This window comes from Pomacea canaliculata, linkage group LG13 (assembly GCF_003073045.1).
Source record: "Pomacea canaliculata isolate SZHN2017 linkage group LG13, ASM307304v1, whole genome shotgun sequence".
In the NCBI taxonomy this organism is placed as follows: Eukaryota; Metazoa; Mollusca; class Gastropoda; order Architaenioglossa; family Ampullariidae; genus Pomacea; species Pomacea canaliculata.
In genome coordinates this window covers 13,820,004-13,840,455 of record NC_037602.1, presented here as the reverse complement: position 1 = coordinate 13,840,455, position 20,452 = coordinate 13,820,004, and the positions used below count along the sequence as shown (strand labels likewise).

At 41.6% G+C, this 20,452-nt stretch overlaps 1 protein-coding gene and 1 pseudogene across 1 annotated transcript; both read left to right on the top strand.

The window, feature by feature from the left end:
• Positions 1 to 53: 53 nt before the first annotated feature.
• Positions 54 to 17,221, top strand: LOC112554456 (annotated as a pseudogene).
• On the top strand, positions 17,219 to 18,616 carry LOC112553858. Its single transcript, XM_025221330.1, has 2 exons — positions 17,219 to 17,349; positions 17,516 to 18,616. Exons 1-2 carry the CDS (start codon positions 17,232 to 17,234, stop codon positions 17,929 to 17,931), a joined length of 534 nt encoding a protein of 177 aa, XP_025077115.1. The 5' UTR covers positions 17,219 to 17,231; the 3' UTR covers positions 17,932 to 18,616.
• Positions 18,617 to 20,452: the final 1,836 nt, after the last annotated feature.

Genomic DNA, 20,452 nt, shown 5'->3' with positions numbered 1-20,452 from the left:
TTTATCCTAAATATATTTGCTTCGCATAGTGTGTGTGCGTTTGACACATTCATCACAAGTTAATTGAGAAGCTGAATGCATGCTTATGCTACAGGGCGTCAAAAACCACAGGTTTGGTGCTGGCACCGGCAACATATACAGAGGTCAGTTCGTCTGCGATCAAGATGCCAAGACGCTACAAACGTGTTTGCAGACGACAAGGACTGCCGACTGTGATCGCTTCTCCAGCATCGGCGTCTTTTGCTACAACGATCCTAAGGACGGTAAGTCTTGTCATGAATCGCGCCCTCAGCGATATATAGTCATCATAGTGCATAGCCTCCAGCTCGTCCAGCTCTTAATGTGCCCCTGTCTTCATTGCAGTCTTTAAGATGAGACTGGTAGGCGGACAGGAGGTGAAGAAAATGAAGGCAGGTCGACTGGAGGTGGCCGTAGGGGATCTGCCCTGGGGCAGTGTGTGCGCAGACTCCTTCGGTGAAATGGAAGCAGAGGCAGCCTGCAGACAGATGGGCTACCAGCATGGTGACGTGAGTAGCCTCATCCGCTCTAGTTTAAAATGAAAAGTATAGTCAGTGAAAACTATCTGTGTTTGTGTGTGCGTACGTGCTTGCTTTAGATGCTTCATCAGTTTCTGATAAGAGCAGTTTCACAACAGGTGTACACTGGACCCCTCAAAGGTCAACCTTCGAACATCGTGCTCGCAAACGTCCGTTGTATTACGCCTGAAGGATTTTTCCAGAACTGCAATCAAAGCCTCTTCGGAGATGGCGCCTGTAGACAAAGCAGGCCTGTGGCTGTTCGCTGCATCAACGCTGCAGGTTAGCATTAGATGTGTCTCAGGGAGGATTCTGGAGGGAAGTGGCAGTTACTAGCAAAGACTGTATTCCTCAAGGCGTAATAACCGAGAAGTGTCGAGGGATGTTCGGCATGTTATACATCATGGATTTCCGTATGAAAACACATTTACTAACCCGAGTTTGAGAAAATCGTGCATTGACATTCTGATTAATAGGAAGGGTGACAATTATCACTTTAATTTTAGATAGCTGGAAAATGGAAACATAAAGAGGACGGAAAAACTAGAAAATAACCCCGTATTCACTAGATTAAAGAGTATGTGTAAAGTGCTACAAGGACGCTATTTTTAGAGGGAAAGGGGGCAGAGCGGATTGCACTTTCTGTGTATGGTGATCATAGACGTGTAGATTAACAATAGGTAAGATGTTATTTATTCATTTTGGGAAAATATAGTATCTGGAACTGTAACGGAATTTGACGAAAAAAAGATGTATTTTCACACTACTGCTCTTTGCACTTGTGTGACACCAATTTGTTTTCTTGCAGTTCGTCTTAAGACATCGTCTGACGGCACATTCAATGCCGGAACAGTGCAGTTGTACACTGAAGGCGAGGGGTGGTATGATGTGTGCCATGACGGGTGGAACAAAATCGATGCCCAGAAGGTCTGCAGTGAGCTCGGTTTCACTGACGGAAGAGAGATGTGTTGTAACACGGTAACTATGCTATTAATTCAGATGAATTACATATCAATATATAAAAATATATAATATAAGAAACTTATAGTTTTACCTGTTGTCTCCTAACACGCACACAAGTCTCAGACGCTTTATACGACTGCATGAGAAAATGTATCTTGGTCTCTGTTGAGCATCTGCGGCTTGTCAGCTCTGTGTGTGTTCTGGTGTTTGCAGCTTGGATATTCACATGCAGGATCCGACACAGCCGTTGGGGTTTACACATACGTCTCGTGCAGCTTTAACGACCAGAGCCTGAGTGTGTGCAATAAACGGAAGGGAGCCCCTTTCTCCTGCCCCAAGATGTCCAATGGGGTCCGCGGTCTCGCCTCTGTCATTTGTTACGAAGAACCCAGGAGAATGAACACAAGTAAGGTGGTCTGCATTGTTAAGCCCATATCAGCTTTTTCATTATTTACGAGATAGCTGCTTTTTGAACTTGTTCTTTTTGATTCAGTTAATAATTTTCTTCCCTAAGCAGCTATGTGTGTGTGATAGGTAGCCTAACATTTATATTAAACTTTTCACAGGTGTGCAAGTTCACATATCGGGAAATGAACTTGCTGGGCCCGTCAGTGTCAGCCGCTTTGGTCTACAAGGCCAGATATGCATGAACAAGTTCACGGATAACGAAGCACAGGTGGTGTGTCGCATGCTTGGCCACCGCGGGGGAAGAGCTCTAGGTCCGGTCCCATCGGCGGAATCCCTAGTCAGCGAGGGGCCTGTCTGGCTGCAGTCTCTCAAGTGTCGTGGCACAGAGTCCACCATTGAAAACTGTGACGTCAGCACGTGGGGCCTGCCCATGGAGAAGTGCACTGTGGGAAATCCTCAAGTCGTGTGCTACAGATCTGGTGGGTTGATGAGTACTGGACATAATTCGTGTGTATGTGTGGTCTAGGTACGTAGAAAACCTTAGGTTATATGAATCAGTAAGTATTTGTGTGTAGCGTAGGGCAGGGGGGGGGGGCAGCAGTTGAAGTGGCTACATATTGATCATAAATGGTAATTTGGTTGTACAAACAGAACTAAGCATATCGTTATCAAGTAGACAACACTTCGGACCAGTGGTGATCACAAGGGATCACGAGAGCGGAGGAATATGCAGTCTGGACACCACTGACGTCGAAGCAAGTGTTATCTGTAAAAGCATGGGCTACAGAGGTGGAAAGGTTAGTTCATATTGTCTGCCTGATGGACTGGATTCACCAGACTCATTTTCCTAAGAATTGACTGTTAAATGGGTTTCATCGGGTCTTAAGGCCATACCAGTAAATTAAATGCGAGACAAGTTTTGTTTTGCGTTCTATTCCGCGTGACCATCATATATGACTAGTTTTCTTTCATTGGACTTTGCTCTCACGGTCAAGCACATTTTTTAACTGCTTTTCTAAATCGTGTTGGCAGGAATATGTAATAAATCGTTCCTTGTCTGTTTTTCTCGAAACAGGTTATGACAGGAAAGAAATTGTACTCCATTCCCACCACCTTCTTTCTGTCTGAAGTAGAGTGTAACGCCACCGACACCGCCATTTTCTCGTGCAAAGGCACGGATGGCAGAACCCTTCTGAACGTTGTCAGAAAGACGGAAAACAACTCGAAGTCTTCTGCTACGGAGATGGTAAGTCTTTTGCATATATGTATGCTCGGATAGGCGTGTGTATGTGTGTGACTCAACATGGAAAATGTCGACTAATGACTGACCAATTATAGCAATACATTTATCCAATAGGAGGACTTTTAGGATCTTTGGAGGTTCAGCACTCCAGCTTAAACTGCCTTTATCAGTAAACATTTAATGAGCTATCTAAAGGAGACCATCTTTTATTGTTTTTCGCTATGCTGTGGATATGGATCTATATCTCTAATGCAATGCTAAATATATATGATGTACATAAATACTTGCAGTACGTTTGAACCCGGGAAGTGACTTTGATGGCGTTGTGGAAACGTACGACGCAGCAACTGATTCATGGAACCCTGTTTGTGGCGAAGGCTTTGATAATAACACTGCACAAGTTGTCTGCAGACAGATGGGCTATAGTCTGGTTCGTTTTAACAGTTTGCCTAAACATAGCATTATACTGTCTAAAGAGTAAAACACAAATGGCCAGAAAGGAAAATATATCGCTATATTCTACATGTGTTTGTATTAATTATTCCTTTTATTAATCTGATCGTCCTATATTACTATTTTTAAATAGTCTGAGTTCATTTTGAACTGCACAGATAATTTTCATTTTGCTTGGGAAACAGAGCTATCTGCAGCCCCGATGGTCATACGCATCCCACACCACCCCCAGGTCGCTCACTGGCCTGCAATGCACAGGGAGAGAGAATCACATCAATGACTGTCCCAGAACATCGCTTGGCGCTTGTCGTGCAGATGACTATGTCTCCGTTACATGCTTGCACAATAAACCAGAAGAAAGTAAGTTTTACAAAAACTTTTAAACAAAAAATAAACAACAAAAGGAACGAGAATGCGTGCGTTAGGAATATATGTGTGTGTGTGTGTGCGTTTTGCTCTACCTAAAGTCAGTGTGTACATCAGTGTTACTGTATGAATTTCACAGCTACTGCCATCTGTTGCAGCTGACAAATATATACTGGACTTTGGGACGAACTCCAGGTTACACGCCACTGGCCGCGTGCAGGTTTACCAAAGCGGTGTTTTCGGCTACGTGTGTGATGATCAGTGGACCGCGAAGGATGCTAGTGTGGTGGGTTATATCCTTGAGATACAGAAACTAGATGAAATGTAATGGTAGGATTAGCTTAAATACGTGTGCCGTTAATGTCGAGCTGAATCGAAATGAAGTTAAGTGCTAAAAGATTTATTTCTTTGCTTCGTAGATATGCAGGGGAATGGGAAATAAAGGCGGGATACCCTACTACAGTCCAGGGTCGTTTCCAGGCCCTTACTTTGTTAATCAGCCTGGTTGCTATGGGAACGAAACTACACTGGAGGAGTGCCTAGGGAGCAAGGAAACTAACTCATGTTCTAGCAGGCGGGCAGCTGGTGTCCTCTGTTATTCTAAATCTGGTGAGTGAAAAAGTAATATCTTATTTTATTGCAGTTTTATACAGAGGTCTAATTGTTGGCTGTGTGAAGTCAACACTAGTTTTAAAATGAAAACCAAACCTTTATGCACCTTGATTTCACTGAATTTTACTTGTCTCGGGGATGCGTGCAGCACCGGTTCTGAGGATAGGGGTGGATAGCCATGTTCACAACATGGGTGTCCTGCGTCTATCTGTAGATTACAAGGAAGGACGAATCTGTGCCCTTGGCTGGGATGACAAGGATGCACATGTAGCATGCACTCAGATGGGATTTAGAGACGGCTTGGCTGTAAAGTAAGTATTGGTCTGCTTTTCAATAAAACTTATGAAACATTTTACAAATTGTGTGAATGGTCAATGCTGTGGATAGTTGGTATACTATCATTTTATATTTTCCATCCTCCACAGTCGCCGTCGCATGGATGGTCCAGTGTACCTTTCAAACTTAACCTGCACTGGAGCAGAGAGCAATCTCTTCCAGTGTGGAAATGAAGGATGGAGGAAAATCAGGAAGGAGTGTGAAGATGCAGGTCTTGATGCAGGTGTCATTTGCTTTCATGATGGTGAGTATTTTTAAATCCAGATAAAAAGAGAAACTCTTCTGTATTGATTAAAACCCAAGAATTGTGGATTAAGATGTTGGTGCTTATATTGTGCAATGTGAAGATTCTTTTTCTGATTAATTTGTTTCACAGTAAGACTGGTTGACGGCAACGTAAAAGCCAACCAGCTGACTGGCACTGTACATGTGTGGCATGGAGACAAGGTGAAGTCATGGAAGTCATTGTGTGGCAGGACCTTCAGTGACAATGAAGCTACTTCTATCTGCAATGGTCTTGGCTTCCGCTATTATGCAATCATAAAGGCCGCCCCATTGGTGAATGACTATGAGGTCATCGGCCTACAGTGCTCTGGTAAGGAGGCCAGTGCTGCAAGCTGCCACTACACTTCAGTTCAGTGTAATGATCAAGATGGCCTGGCACGACTAACCTGTTTTAATGATATGGATGACAATCATCAAGATTTAGGTAAGTTCGATAGTTGCACGATTTCATAGCACATTCTTAAAGTGGGTTAAAAACACTACTTTTGTCACTTCTCATTTCAATTTAAATTAGCTTTTTGTTAACCTGCCCATTTATACATTCGCTATATTAATAGTGCAACTTTTGTAAAAAAAAAAAAAAAAAACTCATTATAGGGGGTACAGTTTATTTCTGTAAGTTCTAGCTGAAATGTTTCATATCTGTCGTGGTTGATTTTTCAGGTTTCACGTGGTCTATTCAGAAAGGGTACTATGGTGAAGTTCATGTTGCACACAGTCATATCAAAGGTGTTGTGTGTGAGGAGGGCTGGGGAGATAAAGAAGCTGCCACCCTTTGCAGGCAGTTTGGCTTTGCAGGTGGACGCTCTTTGGGTACGACTATGCTTCTCAATGAACAAGAATTGCTTGTTATTTCCAATGTCAGCTGCCCCCAGGGTGCCTCCGACATGAGTCAGTGTACATATAGCACTGACGTGTCACCGCAATGTCGCAATACTTTGACAGCTGCTGGAGTGCTGTGCGACAAGACCGACAGTAAGCAGTTTTGATTTTGAATGAATAAAAAAGCGACATCTAAACACGCACTTATAAACGTGACTATGATTTTCCATTGTCCATGTCATAATCAATATTGATACATTGACATAGCAAGATTAAAATGCATATTTGTAAAACGTCATAATTATTGAAATTTAATTTTGCAGATGGCATTGAGTTCCGGTTGTCAGGGTCGAGCATATATGAAGGTGTAGTGGAGGTCAGCTATGATGGCGTATGGGGCAGAGTATGTACACCTCCTGGTCAAAAGATGATGCTGATGTGTTGTGCAGACAGCTCGGCTTTAAAGGTGGTGACGTCAGCAATGGTGGCTATAGTGTCAGCTCAGGCCCCATATACCTGGACAACGTGCAGTGTGGACCACACCATAGATCACTGCTGGCCTGTCCCAACGATGGTTGGGGGAGCTATAAGTGTGTCGGTGGCTATGCCAGGGTGAAATGCGTTCCCAAAGGTGAATTGATTTGCTGCTGACCAATAACTGGCTACTAAAAATTATTTCAGGAATAACCAATCCATTAGGCAAGAATCTGTTTCATATATAAGTAAAGTGCAGAGTTACAAGCAATTTTTGTACAGGTTAAGTTCAGTTTAGGTGTAGAGCTGAGTGTTCAGATGCTACCACAATTTTGAAAAGTCCTCTAGATAGAATTGGGCTAGAATTTCTTTCTTAATTTTTCAATGAAATGTCCACTTCTGTCATACAGTGACCCTAAGCAGCATGAACTTTGGAGTTGTGCAAGTATGGAAAGGTGACGCCTACTCATTAAAGTGTTCACATGGCTTTGATGATGAAGCAGCAAATAATCTTTGTTCATCTCTTGGCTACTCCCATGGAAAATCTCTCTGTTGTGATGCCTTTGGTAAAATTCCCTTCAGTTTGACAGCTGAAGAAGTCCAGTGTGCTGGACATATAGGGGAGGCATTTGATAAATGCAAGATTAGAGCATCTGAATATTCACAGTGCCTAAATGATTTCGGTTATGCATCTGCAGTCTGCTCTACAGTCCAATCTGGCGATGGTAAGAATATGATTCTGATTGACTGATTTCTATTTACGCAAGCTGTAACATAAAATAACAGATAAACAGGTCATGGTGCTTTTCTTTCAATAGAAGCTGGTCGTTTAATATTTCATCTTGCTTAGTAATAGAAAATATCAGAATCATGTCATTTTTATAACCTTTCTTACCTTTAGTCCTTTAATTAATTGTAGCTATAAATGTAACTGTTGTTAATTAGCTGGCATGCGATTATTTTCAGCATACCGCATAAAGCTAAGCTTAGGCCAGATGGGTCAGATCATGATCACCCACTTCAATCATGAAGGCTTCATCTGCTCTGAAGGGTTTGATAACAATGCAGCAAGCGTAGTCTGTCAAGAAGCGGGTTATAAGGCAGGCTTTGCTTATATCTACAACAATCCAAGGTAAACATTTGCTCAAAACCTAGGCAGATTAGCATATATTCACTCGAAATTTCTATTCATAAGTTTGAAAGAGGAGCATGCTACTGTTCTTTTCTCCGGGAGCTTCACAGGTATATAACAACAATGTACTTACAGTACTGACAATAACCACCAATCCTATACTATTCTGCAGGAACACACCAATCCAAGATATTCGCTGGCTGGGCAACCTGAACTGTTCAGGATCAGAAAGACGTCTGAAAGATTGTGGCAACGCGAGGTGGGGACAACTTGGCACCTGTCATACCAGCAGAGATGCTGCAGCTATGTGCTTTAAATCTGCAGGTAAATTATGATTATTATGATTTTGATGGTTGTGGCAGTGGAAACAAATAAAATATTTGTTATAAGAGTATTCTCTTCATGTGTTAAGCTAAACTGACTCTTTCTCTGAAAGGTTACATTTGATTTTCCATCACAGAAATGGCCAGGGTTGCATGGAGATTAGTAGAGGGGCCTACACGCAAAGAAGGGAGAGTGGAAGTCTTGATAAATGGAACTTGGGGGACAGTCTGTGGCTTGTCAGTGACTGACCGTGAGGCTGCTGTCATCTGTCAGCAAATGGGCTACCCATCTGGAACTGTGAACAACATTGGGAAGTAAGTTAAATGCATACACTTTTTGCATACCGATCAAGTCTCTACAGCAGCTAAAAGATTTTATAATTTCTTAGCAATATACTGTCACAGCAGAATGGTAGCCGTCTGTTTCTTAGTTAAGTTGAGGTGACCAACACCACTGGCCTGCATAGTCAGTTGCAATCTTGCTTTGTTTGTTGCCTCACTGCTTTTTTCCATGGTTTCATAAGCAATGACTTTCACAGGCATGGGGCTGGAATAGGCCCAGTGTGGATCAGTAACATCTCTTGCACAGGAGCTGAAAACAGTCCATTCAAATGTCCCATGAACCATCTGGGCAAAGCAGATAGCGAATGTGCATCCCATAACTACGACTTGTCAATCAAATGCGACGATGCAGGTAATTTAACAAGGAAGTCGCCTTGTGGAAAGAGATGTATTGTTGTGAATTGCAAATCTTTGTAATAAAGCATGTGTCTGTGTATCAAGCCCTTTTTTGTGCCAGTTGATAATACACCTTGATTATAATGGAACTATTTATTAGTGTACTTGAGATACATAAATGTATAAAAGTTTGCATAAATGAGATGAAGTACTTAGGAGATGGCCATATGTTGATAGATTAGACTATCAATATAATCCAACTGCCAGGACTTTTCCTCCAATTTGGTGTACTTAAGGATGAGTACAGCTGAGTAGCTAGACCACTGGCACCCAAACCTGAAGGTGCACAGGTACCAGTCATCCCAGTCATCCTAACTCCATAGATAGCTGGAAAAGTAAGCCAGCAAAAGAAAGAAGAAAAGCACCTCTTTACAAAGAGCTGGCCCTGAGACTAATATAATCTAATAACACCTTCTCCATATTGACTGCAAAGATATTGATTGACAAGACACATTATGCATGCAGTACAGAGAAAATGTATAATTCTGTACAATTTTAGCAAAGTGGTTTCTTGTTCACAGTGCGTCTTGCGGGTACCAGCAAAGACTATGGCCGAGTGGAGGTGTTGTCGCCCGCCACAAAGCTTTGGCTGCCTGTCTGTCAGGACAACTTCTCCCCCTTCACAGCCAATCTGATTTGCCGTGAACTTGGATATGACCAAGGTCACCACCAATGCTGCTCAGCCTTTGGACCAGTGAGCTCTACAAACTTTACCTTGGTTGAGTGCACAGGCCAGGAATCTGACCTCAGCCATTGTAGACTAAAAACAGAGGCCAGCTGCTTCTCTGGTGAATACATTTCATTGGCCTGCACTTCAGCTGGCAGAGATGACGGTGAGTAGAATTATGGGATGTCCAGTTAAAATTTTCAGTATTTTTGTATCTAGTAATGTTGTGTGCATACAAGATGTCAAAACCCTTGGCAGCAGATTCAAGATTATAACTTATTAGTCCAGTTGCGCTATTTTATCTTATTTTGTTTAACAGGTCTAAAGGCTCAGCTACAAGGATTTGCTGGTATGGCCATGGCATATCGTTACCTTATGCCGGGTGCGATCTGTGCTGATGGCTTTACTACTAAGGAAGCTACAGTGTTCTGCATGGAACTGGGTTACGAAGCTGCTTACGTGCTGCCTCCTCTTGCTGTCACCTCCAGCATGCCCATTGTTCTCGGTGCCCTCCGGTGCACAGGAGAGGAAAGATTACTGAAAAATTGCATCTATCCTCCTTTTGAAGTCTCGATCAAAAACTGCACAAGCAGGACAGCAGCAAATGTGTTATGCAGCAAAACGAAAGGTGATCGTTCGCATAAAAATTCTGAATTTCATTGCTTGATTTTATATTCTGTTTAAATAATAGAAGATCATGATGCTAATACAAGGAAGGAGCACTAGTTTAAAATGCAAATATCATTTGATTCCCAAAGCTGTTTAAAGACCAGGGAAAATGTGCAAGATGTTAATTTGCCAGCCTTTTTCTTTTTCCTTTAGCACCAATCAAGTATCGTCTGAATCCAGGAGACTTCAACCGAGGACGAGCGGAAATTTTTGTGGATGGCAATTGGGGCCTTATCTCCTTTAGTGCCAATAACCTTCTTAACGCTCACATCTTTTGTAGAGAGATGGGATTCACAAGTGGTAGAGTTATCCGAGGAAGGTAAGCCTTGCAAGACTTTAGGCGCCTTCTTTTGTCATAATCTTTTTCGCTTATAAAACTAGGTTTAATTAAAAGTCAGGCATCATGTGATTCAAGGCTGTTGTTTCATTCTGCATATAGGTATTCAAATCTCAGTCAGGCCAGCATTGTTGTGACACCTGCCTGTAGTGGTCAGGAAAAGTCGTTCCTTGAATGTCCTGCTGACTGGAACCCTAAGCAACCCTCTTCTGCCTTGTTTATGGAGTGCACACGTGGAGGTGAGATTTTAGCTCCTCATACACAGGCGTTTTCTTGGTAGTTGGGGGTTAGGGGTGTAACGGGATGAAACTTCCCAGAAGAAATAAACGTTTCGGTATAGTCTGCGCATGTTACTGATAGTGAATGAAATTGTAAAACGCATGTTGATGCCTAATGATAACTCATGTTACATGCTAGAGCTACTTGACAATTGGAAAGTAAACTAAGAATTTGGAATTCCATCTGAAATATGGTTTTATTGCTGAATCTGGGTAATAAGGGCACCACATCAAATACTTTCCACTTGGCTCTTGCTAGAAATAAAATAACATTGTAAAAGCAAAATTATACAAGCATATTTTGAAAATATCAGCGTACTATTCGAAGGCACAACAGCGAAACCAAACGTCTCGTCATGAAGCGAAGAGAAATAAAGCCTATCGGTCACGTGAACCTTAGATTGGCAGTTTACTTGAAATAAAAGTAAAGGACGAAACATTACAGGACATACGAAATAAAATAACATTGCAAAAGCAAAATTATGCAACTCACAATATGCTTTGAACTGGTTTTGATAAATAAACCTAAGAAAATGTTTACTATTCCATCGGAAGTTTGAACCAAGACGTTTAGTACTGCTAGGAAGTTTCATCCTGTTACAAGGGAAAGGTGTGACAAGGTGGAAGAGCTTCCCGTAGGCATGTCTAGATTGAAATAACTATATAGCAATGAAGATTATCAGGCACATGAGAATGGAGTGAGGACAAAGGTCATCAAGAGATGATGTTGGTAAAGTATGTGGCTTACATGTAAATGTAACGCTAGTTAAAAAGTTGTCAACAACGCAACTATTATGACAAAGATGCCATTATGATGTAGAAAAGAAATGCATAAGCCATTCTGTTTTATTTATTGTTACAGTGAGACTGCAGCGAGGTCTGACTCCAGCAGATGGCGCTCTGTATGCTAAACCATTGAATGCCAACTGGGGAGCAGTGTGTGGTAAAGGCTTCACCCAAGCAAGTGTAGGTAAGCCGTTCACAGGTTATGAGAACAGTTGTACAATGAACATGGATGCCTATATCATGATTGATGTGCAGCACATTCAGCTAACGTCTACATGGGAAAATGCAATTATTATTTTGTAATTGTGAAAATGATTGGATGGGGAACACACGGTGATCATTTATATTCTGTAATTATGATGCTTTTTTAATCGTCTACAAAGTCTTCTATGAGATTTTTTTATGTAATAAATAGATGTGGCCTGCAGTGAGATGGGCTACGAGCATGGCATTGCAACCTGCTGCCAGGCTTATGGCCAAAACAGCGACAGCATCAGCATGAGTAAGGTGAGCTGCTCTGGGACTGAATCAAGGTTACTGGACTGTCCACTCTCCACAACGCACGACGAAAGGATGAGCTGTGATTTGCAGGACTATGCATCAGTTGCTTGCTACAATGGACAGAGACCCAAGGGTAAATAACCAATGCGTAACCATTGATATTGTGTGCATGCTTGTCTCAAGAAGTTTCCGTTTCTGAAATGGTAAATGCAGCTTCATTGATGTTCTTCCTATCCTGAATTTCTTTACAGACTACAAACTCAAGTTAAGTGGAGAGCGAGGTGGTGAGGTAAAGGTCACCTATCTTGGAATTGAGGGTCGAATCTGCAGTGATTCATGGGATAACAGCGACGCCCTTGTGACATGCAGGGAGCTTGGCTTCAGCAGAGGTGAAGCTTACACGCACTTGAAAGATCCCTACCTCGATGGCAACAAAACTGGACCCTATTGGTCCTCTGAATTTAAGTGTACTGGAAATGAGATACGCTTAGGAGACTGCAGCCACATCGGGTGGGGCAACGTGACGAGCTGCCCGAGTAAACACTTCGCTGGTGCACGTTGCAATGGTTGTCAAGGTAAATCTCCTATTCACATGTCTCAGTTATTACATGATTTAAAATGCTTACATACTCCGATGCTGGCCAGGTTTGGGTATACAGCTATAAATGTGAGGGCAAGGAACTTGGATTACATAGATTAAGCTGTAGATGTGTGTGCTAATGCTAGTTGTGGAAGGAATTTTAGAAGAAGGTGTAAGGCATAAATGTCAAACATTGTATATGTGACGAAATATGATGGTTATTTTTTTCTTTCCTTTTATGGCCCATCCAATACATCTACTTGATAATTTAACTAATTCTACTTCGGTTTATTTGCAGTCTAGATTCAGAGAAAATGTGTATAATTCTGTATAATTTTAGCAAAATGCTTTCTTGTTCACAGTGCGTCTGGTGGGTACCAGCAAGGACTATGGTCGAGTGGAGGTGTTGTCGCCCGCCACAAAGCTTTGGCTTCCTGTCTGTCAGGACAGCTTAACCTCCTTCACAGCCAATCTGATTTGCCGTGAACTTGGATATGACCAAGGTCACCACCAATGCTGCTCAGCCTTTGGACCAGTGAGCTCTACAAACTTTAGCTTGGTTGAGTGCACAGGCCAGGAATCTGACCTCAGCCATTGTAGACTAAAAACAGAGGCCAGCTGCTTCTCTGGTGAATACATTTCATTGGCCTGCTCTTCAGCTGGCAGAGATGAAGGTGAGTAGAATTATGGGATCTAGTATTTATAAGGTTAAACAGTATTAGCTTATCCGTGGTCAAAATTTTCAGTATTTTTGTATCTTGTGTGCATACAAGATGTCAAAACCCTTGGCAGCAGATTCAAGATTATAACTTATTAGTCCAGTTGCGCTATTTTATCTTATTTTGTTTAACAGGTCTGAAAGCTCAGCTACAAGGATTTGCTGGTATGGCCATGGCATATCGTTACCTTATGCCGGGTGCGATCTGTGCTGATGGCTTTACTACTAAGGAAGCTACAGTGTTCTGCATGGAACTGGGTTACGAAGCTGCTTACGTGCTGCCTCCTCTTGCTGTCACCTCCAGCATGCCCATTGTTCTCGGTGCCCTCCGGTGCACCGGAGAGGAAAGATTACTGAAAAATTGCAGCTATCCTCCTTTTGAAGTCTCGATCAAAAACTGCACAAGCAGGACAGCAGCAAATGTGTTATGCAGCAAAACGAAAGGTGGTCCTTCGCATAAAAATTCTGAATTTCATTGCTTAATTTTATATTCAATATAAATAAAAGAAGATCATGATGCTAATACAAGGAAGGAGCACTAGTTTAAAATGCAAATATCATTTGATTAGCAAAGCTGTTTATGTAACTAAAAACCAGGTAAAATGTGCAAGATGCTAATTTACTAGCCTTTTTCTTTTTCCTTTAGCACCAATCAAGTATCGTCTGAATCCAGGAGACTTCAACCGAGGACGAGCTGAAATTTTTGTGGATGGCAATTGGGGCCTTATCTCCTTTAGTGCCAATAACCTTCTTAACGCTCACATCCTTTGTAGAGAGATGGGATTCACAAGTGGTAGAGTTATCCGAGGAAGGTAAGCCTTGCGAGACTGTAGGCGACTTCTTTTGTCAATCTTTTTCGCTTATAAAACTAGGTTTAATTAAAAGTCAGGCATCATATGATTCAAGGCTGTTGTTTCATTCTGCATGCAGGTCTTCAAATCTCCGTCAGGCCAGCATTGTTGTGACACCTGCCTGTAGTGGTCAGGAAAAGTCGTTCCTTGAATGTCCTGCTGACTGGAACCCTAAACAACCCTCTTCTGCCTTGTTTATGGAGTGCACACGTGGAGGTGAGATTTTAGCTCCTCATACACAGGCGTTTTCTTGGTAGTGGGAGGTTAGGGGAAGGTTGACAGTGTGGAAGAGCAGGTCTAGCTAGATTCAAATAACTATAACATAGAAACAAGTGCAGTAACCATTTTCCTTTTAAGCATTGACATCAGCAGCGTTCAAGAGTTTGTTCGTGTTGTTAAATATGAATGCTAGCTTCCCTTCATTTTTGTACAGTTTTTGCCATTCATGTTGCCTGTGTGCATGTACATGGTTATTTTTTTGACCAAACATTAATTAACGTGATTAGTGACTGGTCATTATTTTAGTGCAGTGTGTTTAGTGCAGTGTGTTCTAAGAGGTTCTAATGCTGGTAAACATTGCATCAAGCAAACCTAGACATTTATAGGATATGAGAGAGAGAGAAAGAGAAGTGGGAAGAGAGAACATACATGGCAGCTTCATTGTGCACCATCACTGAACCTGTAAACATTAGTAGGCACATGAGAATGAAGTGAGGACAAAGGTCATCAAGAGATGCTGTTGCTTAAGTGTGACTTACATGTAAATATAACCATAGTTAAAAAGTTGTCAACAAAGTCACTCTTATTACAAAGACGACATTATGATGTAGAAAAGAAATGCATAAGCTATTCCGTTTTATTTTTTGTTACAGTGGGACTGCAGCGAGGTTTAACTCCAGCAGATGGCGCTCTGTATGCTAAACCATTGAATGCCAACTGGGGAGCAGTGTGTGGTAAAGGCTTCACCCAAGCAAGTGCAGGTAAGCCGTTCACAGGTTATGAGAACAGTTGTACAATGAACAGGATGCCTATATCATGGTTGATGTGCAGCACATTCAGCTAACGTCTACATGGGAAAATACAATTATTATTTTGTAATTGTGAAAATGATTGGATGAGGAACACACGGTGTGCATTTATATTTTGTAATTATGATGCTTTTTTTCATCAATTCTCTCCAAGATCTTGTATGAGGTTATATTTGTTAAAAATAGATGTGGCCTGCAGTGAGATGGGCTACGAGCATGGCATTGCAACCTGCTGCCAGGCTTATGGTCAAAACAGCGACAGCATCAGCATGAGTAAGGTGAGCTGCTCTGGGACTGAGTCAAGGTTACTGGACTGTCCACTCTCCACAGCGCACGACGAAAGGATGAGATGTGATTTGCAGGACTATGCATCAGTTGCTTGCTACAATGGACAGAGACCCAAGGGTAAGTAACCAATGCGTAACTATTCCGTGTCTCTGTGTGCATGCTTGTCTCAAGAAGTTTCCGTTTCTGAAATGGTAAATGCAGCTTCATTGATGTTCTCCTATCCTGCATTTCTTTACAGACTACAAACTCAAGTTAAGTGGAGAGCGAGGTGGTGAGGTAAAGGTCACCTATCTTGGAATTGAGGGTCGAATCTGCAGTGATTCGTGGGATAACAGCGACGCCCTTGTGACATGCAGGGAGCTTGGCTTCAGCAAAGGTGAAGCTTACACGCACTTGAAAGATCCCTACCTCGATGGCGACAAAACTGGACCCTATTGGTCCTCTGAATTTAACTGCACTGGAAATGAGATACGCTTAGGAGACTGCAGCCACATCGGGTGGGGCAATGTGACGAGCTGCACGAGTAAACACTTCGCCGGTGCACTTTGCTATGATGATCAAGGTAATTCTCTTATTCACATCTCTCAGTTATTTCATTTTTTAAAATGCTTACATACTCCGATGCTGGCCAGGTTTGGGTTAACTGCTATAAATGTGAGGGCAAGGAACTTGGATTACATAGATTAAGCTGTAGATGTGTGTGCTAATGCTAGTTGTAGAAGCAAATTTAGAACGTCTAAGGCATAAATGTCAAACATTGCATATGGGATGAAATATGATAGTTGTGTTTTTCTTTCTTTTTATGGCCCATCCAATACATCTATTTAATAATGTAACTACATGTAATTCTACATCCGTTTATTTGCAGTCTATGAAAAATTAAAAGCTGTAATGCAACCCCTAAAAAACATAACATGTCTTCTTCCAGGATTTTCATTCAAGCTTGGCCAAGGTGATATATATTATGGGCTGGTAAATATCTCTGTGAATGGAGTGTGGGGTACACTTTGTGACCCCAACTGGAATCATGCAAGTGCTGCAGTGCTGTGTCGCATGATAGGCTACTCAGATGGCGAGCTGTGGTATGCAAAAAATCAACCAACTAATCAAACATCAGAACCCCTCTGGGGCTCAAAGCTTCAGTGTCAAGGGAATGAGAAAAAGCTGGAAGATTGCACTTCTGTGGGCTGGGTTCCAGCATCTCAAGTATGTTCTTCGTTTTCCTACCTTGCTACAGCCTACTGCTATGGAAGAGGTAAGTTACATGAGAATAATTCCATGATTACAGCGAACGATGAAAAAAATTAGAAATTTAATAAATTTCACAATTTTATAAAATTGTAGCTATCTATGAAGATTTTTATTTCAAAGACTCAGGGTCAAGAAGATTTCTTACATTTTCTGATTACTACCCATATATTCTTGCCTCAGTGTTTGTTGATCATTGTGTCTACAGTGCGTCTGAACAGACCTCATGGTTCCAGTGAAGGTGGACTTCTGGTTTATCAAGGAAATAAGTGGACGGGAGTATGTGATAGCCAGTTCAGCAATGTAGAAGCCACAGTTGCATGCCGCAGCTTAATGCAAGGATTCAACGATGGTGTTGTTATTCCTGTGAGTGTTGCAAGCATTATCAACATAAAGTGCAATAGTGCTCATATACCAGGATTTTTGTTTGGAGGTCACTGCAGGCTAAATTTGCTGAGTTTTTGTGCTTTTAAAATTTAATAATTTTCTAACTGCAATTAACAGTGAGTAAAACGATAAGTCAAGCAAATAAATACATGACTGCTTTTGCAGGGCTCATCATTTGGAGATCCTAGGGACAGATATCTCCATGTCAATTAAATGCCAGGGTGATGAAAAGGACATAAGCAAGTGCCACATCTCAATGGGTTCATGTCCAAGTCAGCAATACATGTCTGTCTCCTGTAGCACAACTCCTAATGATATTGGTAAGCATATCATCTGACATTTACTGATCGTTACTTAAGATTTTCTTACTGATTTAGACACTTTGCACATGTGTCTACCACAAAGACTCACAACCCACAGCAAATGCTAAAGCTGTCACATCTTCAGTATCAGTCACCCTTACCACACAAGTTTTTTTCATTTCAGATGACACTTCTTCAACCCATTCAAGCAATACACCAGTAGATGGCGGGATTACAGAAGCCCAAGCTCAGAGCACGGTCAATGCTGCTGCCATTGCTGTTCCAATCATTGTGATCCTGTTGGTGGCATCTGTTTCCGTTGTGGTTATGTACAAGTTCCACCAGCGCCGAAAAGCTATACCCCATCAGCGCTTTGACATGGGAGTTGTTGAAGGTAGTCCCTATACTCTGTCCGACACAAGCCAGTACATGACTGGAGCATCTGAGATCACCCTTGGCAGTGATGGTAGTGCCCATTACACAAACCAAAGCAATGGACAAACTCAAAGTAATGGGGACGATGGCTATGCAAACCCCTGCTTTAATGTGGTAGAGCAAGCTGATAGCAGTAAGCAAATGGACAAAAATGGAGTATATTAAATTTCCGTAACAGGAAATGCTGGGTGTGAACTGTTGACATGTTGTAATGGCTGTCAGCACAATGTTGATTGCCTTGTCTACTCAAAAATAAGCATGTGATATGATAGGTAAAGAAATCCACAAACACACAGTTATCTGTAAAAATTAAGATTAATAGAATGAGCATAAAGGATTCTTGTAGGTTTTTTTTTTGTGCTTTGTATTTAAATTATATCAGTTTGATCAGTAGACAAATACACACATCACTTTGTCACTGATTAGTTTAGTGTTTAGGTTAGGCGTCACATGCTGACACACACTATGAGACAGGAAAAAGTAGTGTTTATTTAGTACATACAGTACAAGCATAATTCAAACCCTCTGCATAAATGTATGAAAGTGTGAGTTGAGTTGTGTACAGTTTTCTAGGTGTCTTTCAAATTTGGACCTCATACAATAGGTATATATGCTTCTGGAATGTACATGTTCTGTGTGTGGAAGGGGGGACAGGGAGGCCATCAATTGACGCCAATCCTTTATCAATAGTGTTAAGGTAGTATCTTAACAAATGTACGAAAAATCTATTGCAGCATGTTGCATACAAACATGATGTTGGCTACAATAAAACATCATTTGCAGGCTACCACAAAATGTAAAGCATCAAGAGAAGTAAAATGATTTTTTCAGGATATATTTTTTACTGAATGCTGTACTATTGATAAATACATTGAATAAATTGTTGGAAAAATAATATTGGTTTTTTTACAAGTGCTTAGAAAAAATGTCAGCTTTTCATTATTTGAATGTGCATACATACACCCTCATGCATCTATACTCAAAATACATTTACATCTGTCATCTGTTCTTTTCTGTTACATGCATTCAAATACACATTCATAGTGTTCAAAAATTGTTGAACTCGGCGCCATAACAAGTTTCATAGCTGGCTGTTAGAAATAGGTAGTCAGGGGTTATTGCCCTTACCAGTGTGAGAGTGTGCTTGCTGCGTCGATCGTGGTTTCGCGTCAGAACTCGACGTCATATTATGACGCAATTTTAGATTGTACGTAGAGAGAAAAGATTTTGGAAGAGGGCAGACGGCTGAGAGAAGGGACTAGAGGCGGACGCAGTGTGCGGAGTTTTCGCTTTTGAACTTATGTATTGTTCCCAAAAGAATATATTCGTGGTCGTCAGCCAGGTGTCTGCCGAGACAGCATCTACCATTATAAGAACTGGAACTTGTGAGTTGTTCCCTAAAGAGTTTATTCGTGGACATCAGCCAGGTGTTGCCGAAACTGCACTTTTAATTTCTGTACCGGGAAAGGGAGGATTATACCAGGAAGTCTTTTTTTTTCTCAGACGATTACTCCAGGCAGTGCGGTGGTGTGAGTAACTAGGAATTTAGAGAACTATTCAAAAAACAATCGTCCAATTTTATTTAAATGCCGCCGCGTTAAAGACATTCAGACTGCATATAATTCGCAGTAATGTGTGTGTTTAATGTTTATTGTTGAATTATAAAAACTTCGTTGCCCACGTCAAATCTACGTGATATATGAGCGAAAGAACACGTATGTACAAGTGAGTTCGAGTGGTGTGAAATCGTGAATTGAACGCGTCCCTGACACTGGCAAAGATTAAAACGGAGGCTTCGCTTAGCGCGGACTGTCTAGGTCGCTGACGTCACGCTTCCGAAAGCTTCGAAGTTTTTCCCTTAAGTGAGACGTTTACAAAACAAAATCAGCGGGCGGCCCTGCTGGTCTCTATGGCTGAACTGAGATCCTTATGAGCCGTCAGGGAGTGAGACTCGCCCCAACGTCAAAAAAACCAATTCAATGCCTGCATATTTCCGTAAGAAATAAAATATTCAGACGAAGGCTTCCATTTTAGTGGTTGGGACTTGAAAAAAGAATTTATAAAGAATTCTTATTAAACTATGTGTCAGTTGGTTGGTCAATCGGTTTGTATATATATATATATGCAGGAACCTAGAGATAATTTCACATAACGTAGAACTCTAGGAACTTCGGTCAACCCTTCGAACAGGTGTTACTCGAAACGAAATCTGAATTTGAAGCCTCTTGGCTATCTTGGACCATAATGCATCCTTGTGGGTGCACGGTAAAGTAGTGGTTAAAAACACTTACTTGTCACCACTGCAGTGAGAGGCCCTGAGTTCATAATTCGTCTTGGGCAATCTCTGTGTGTAACACTTATTCACAGGGCTGATTGTTGGGAGTCTGGAACTCTAGTTTCCGGCCCCCATTTTTTTTTCTCTCCCCTAACAGTCCGAAAACACTTACAGAAATAAGCACTGTCCCGTCAAGCAACTTGGCAAGTCACTAGGTCAAGCATAGCGATTGCATTCTCAATTAACCAATCCTTAGTGCTATCTGAATGACCTGATAGTCTAAATTAGTTGTAGGGAAAAATTAAGTTTAAGAGCCCTATGTGTCTGAACGCACAGAAAACCAGACATAGTTATGACATAAGATCATCTCGTGTTCACTGTCTTTAACAAGGATACGAGAAATATGGATAA

Coding starts and splice junctions, on each gene's coding strand:
- LOC112553858 (XM_025221330.1), top strand. CDS start 17,232: ATGTCAATTAAATGCCAGGGTGATGAAAAGGACATAAGCAAGTGCCAC. Junction 17,350..17,515: donor CACAACTCCTAATGATATTG/GTAAGCATATCA, acceptor TTTTCATTTCAG/ATGACACTTCTTCAACCCAT.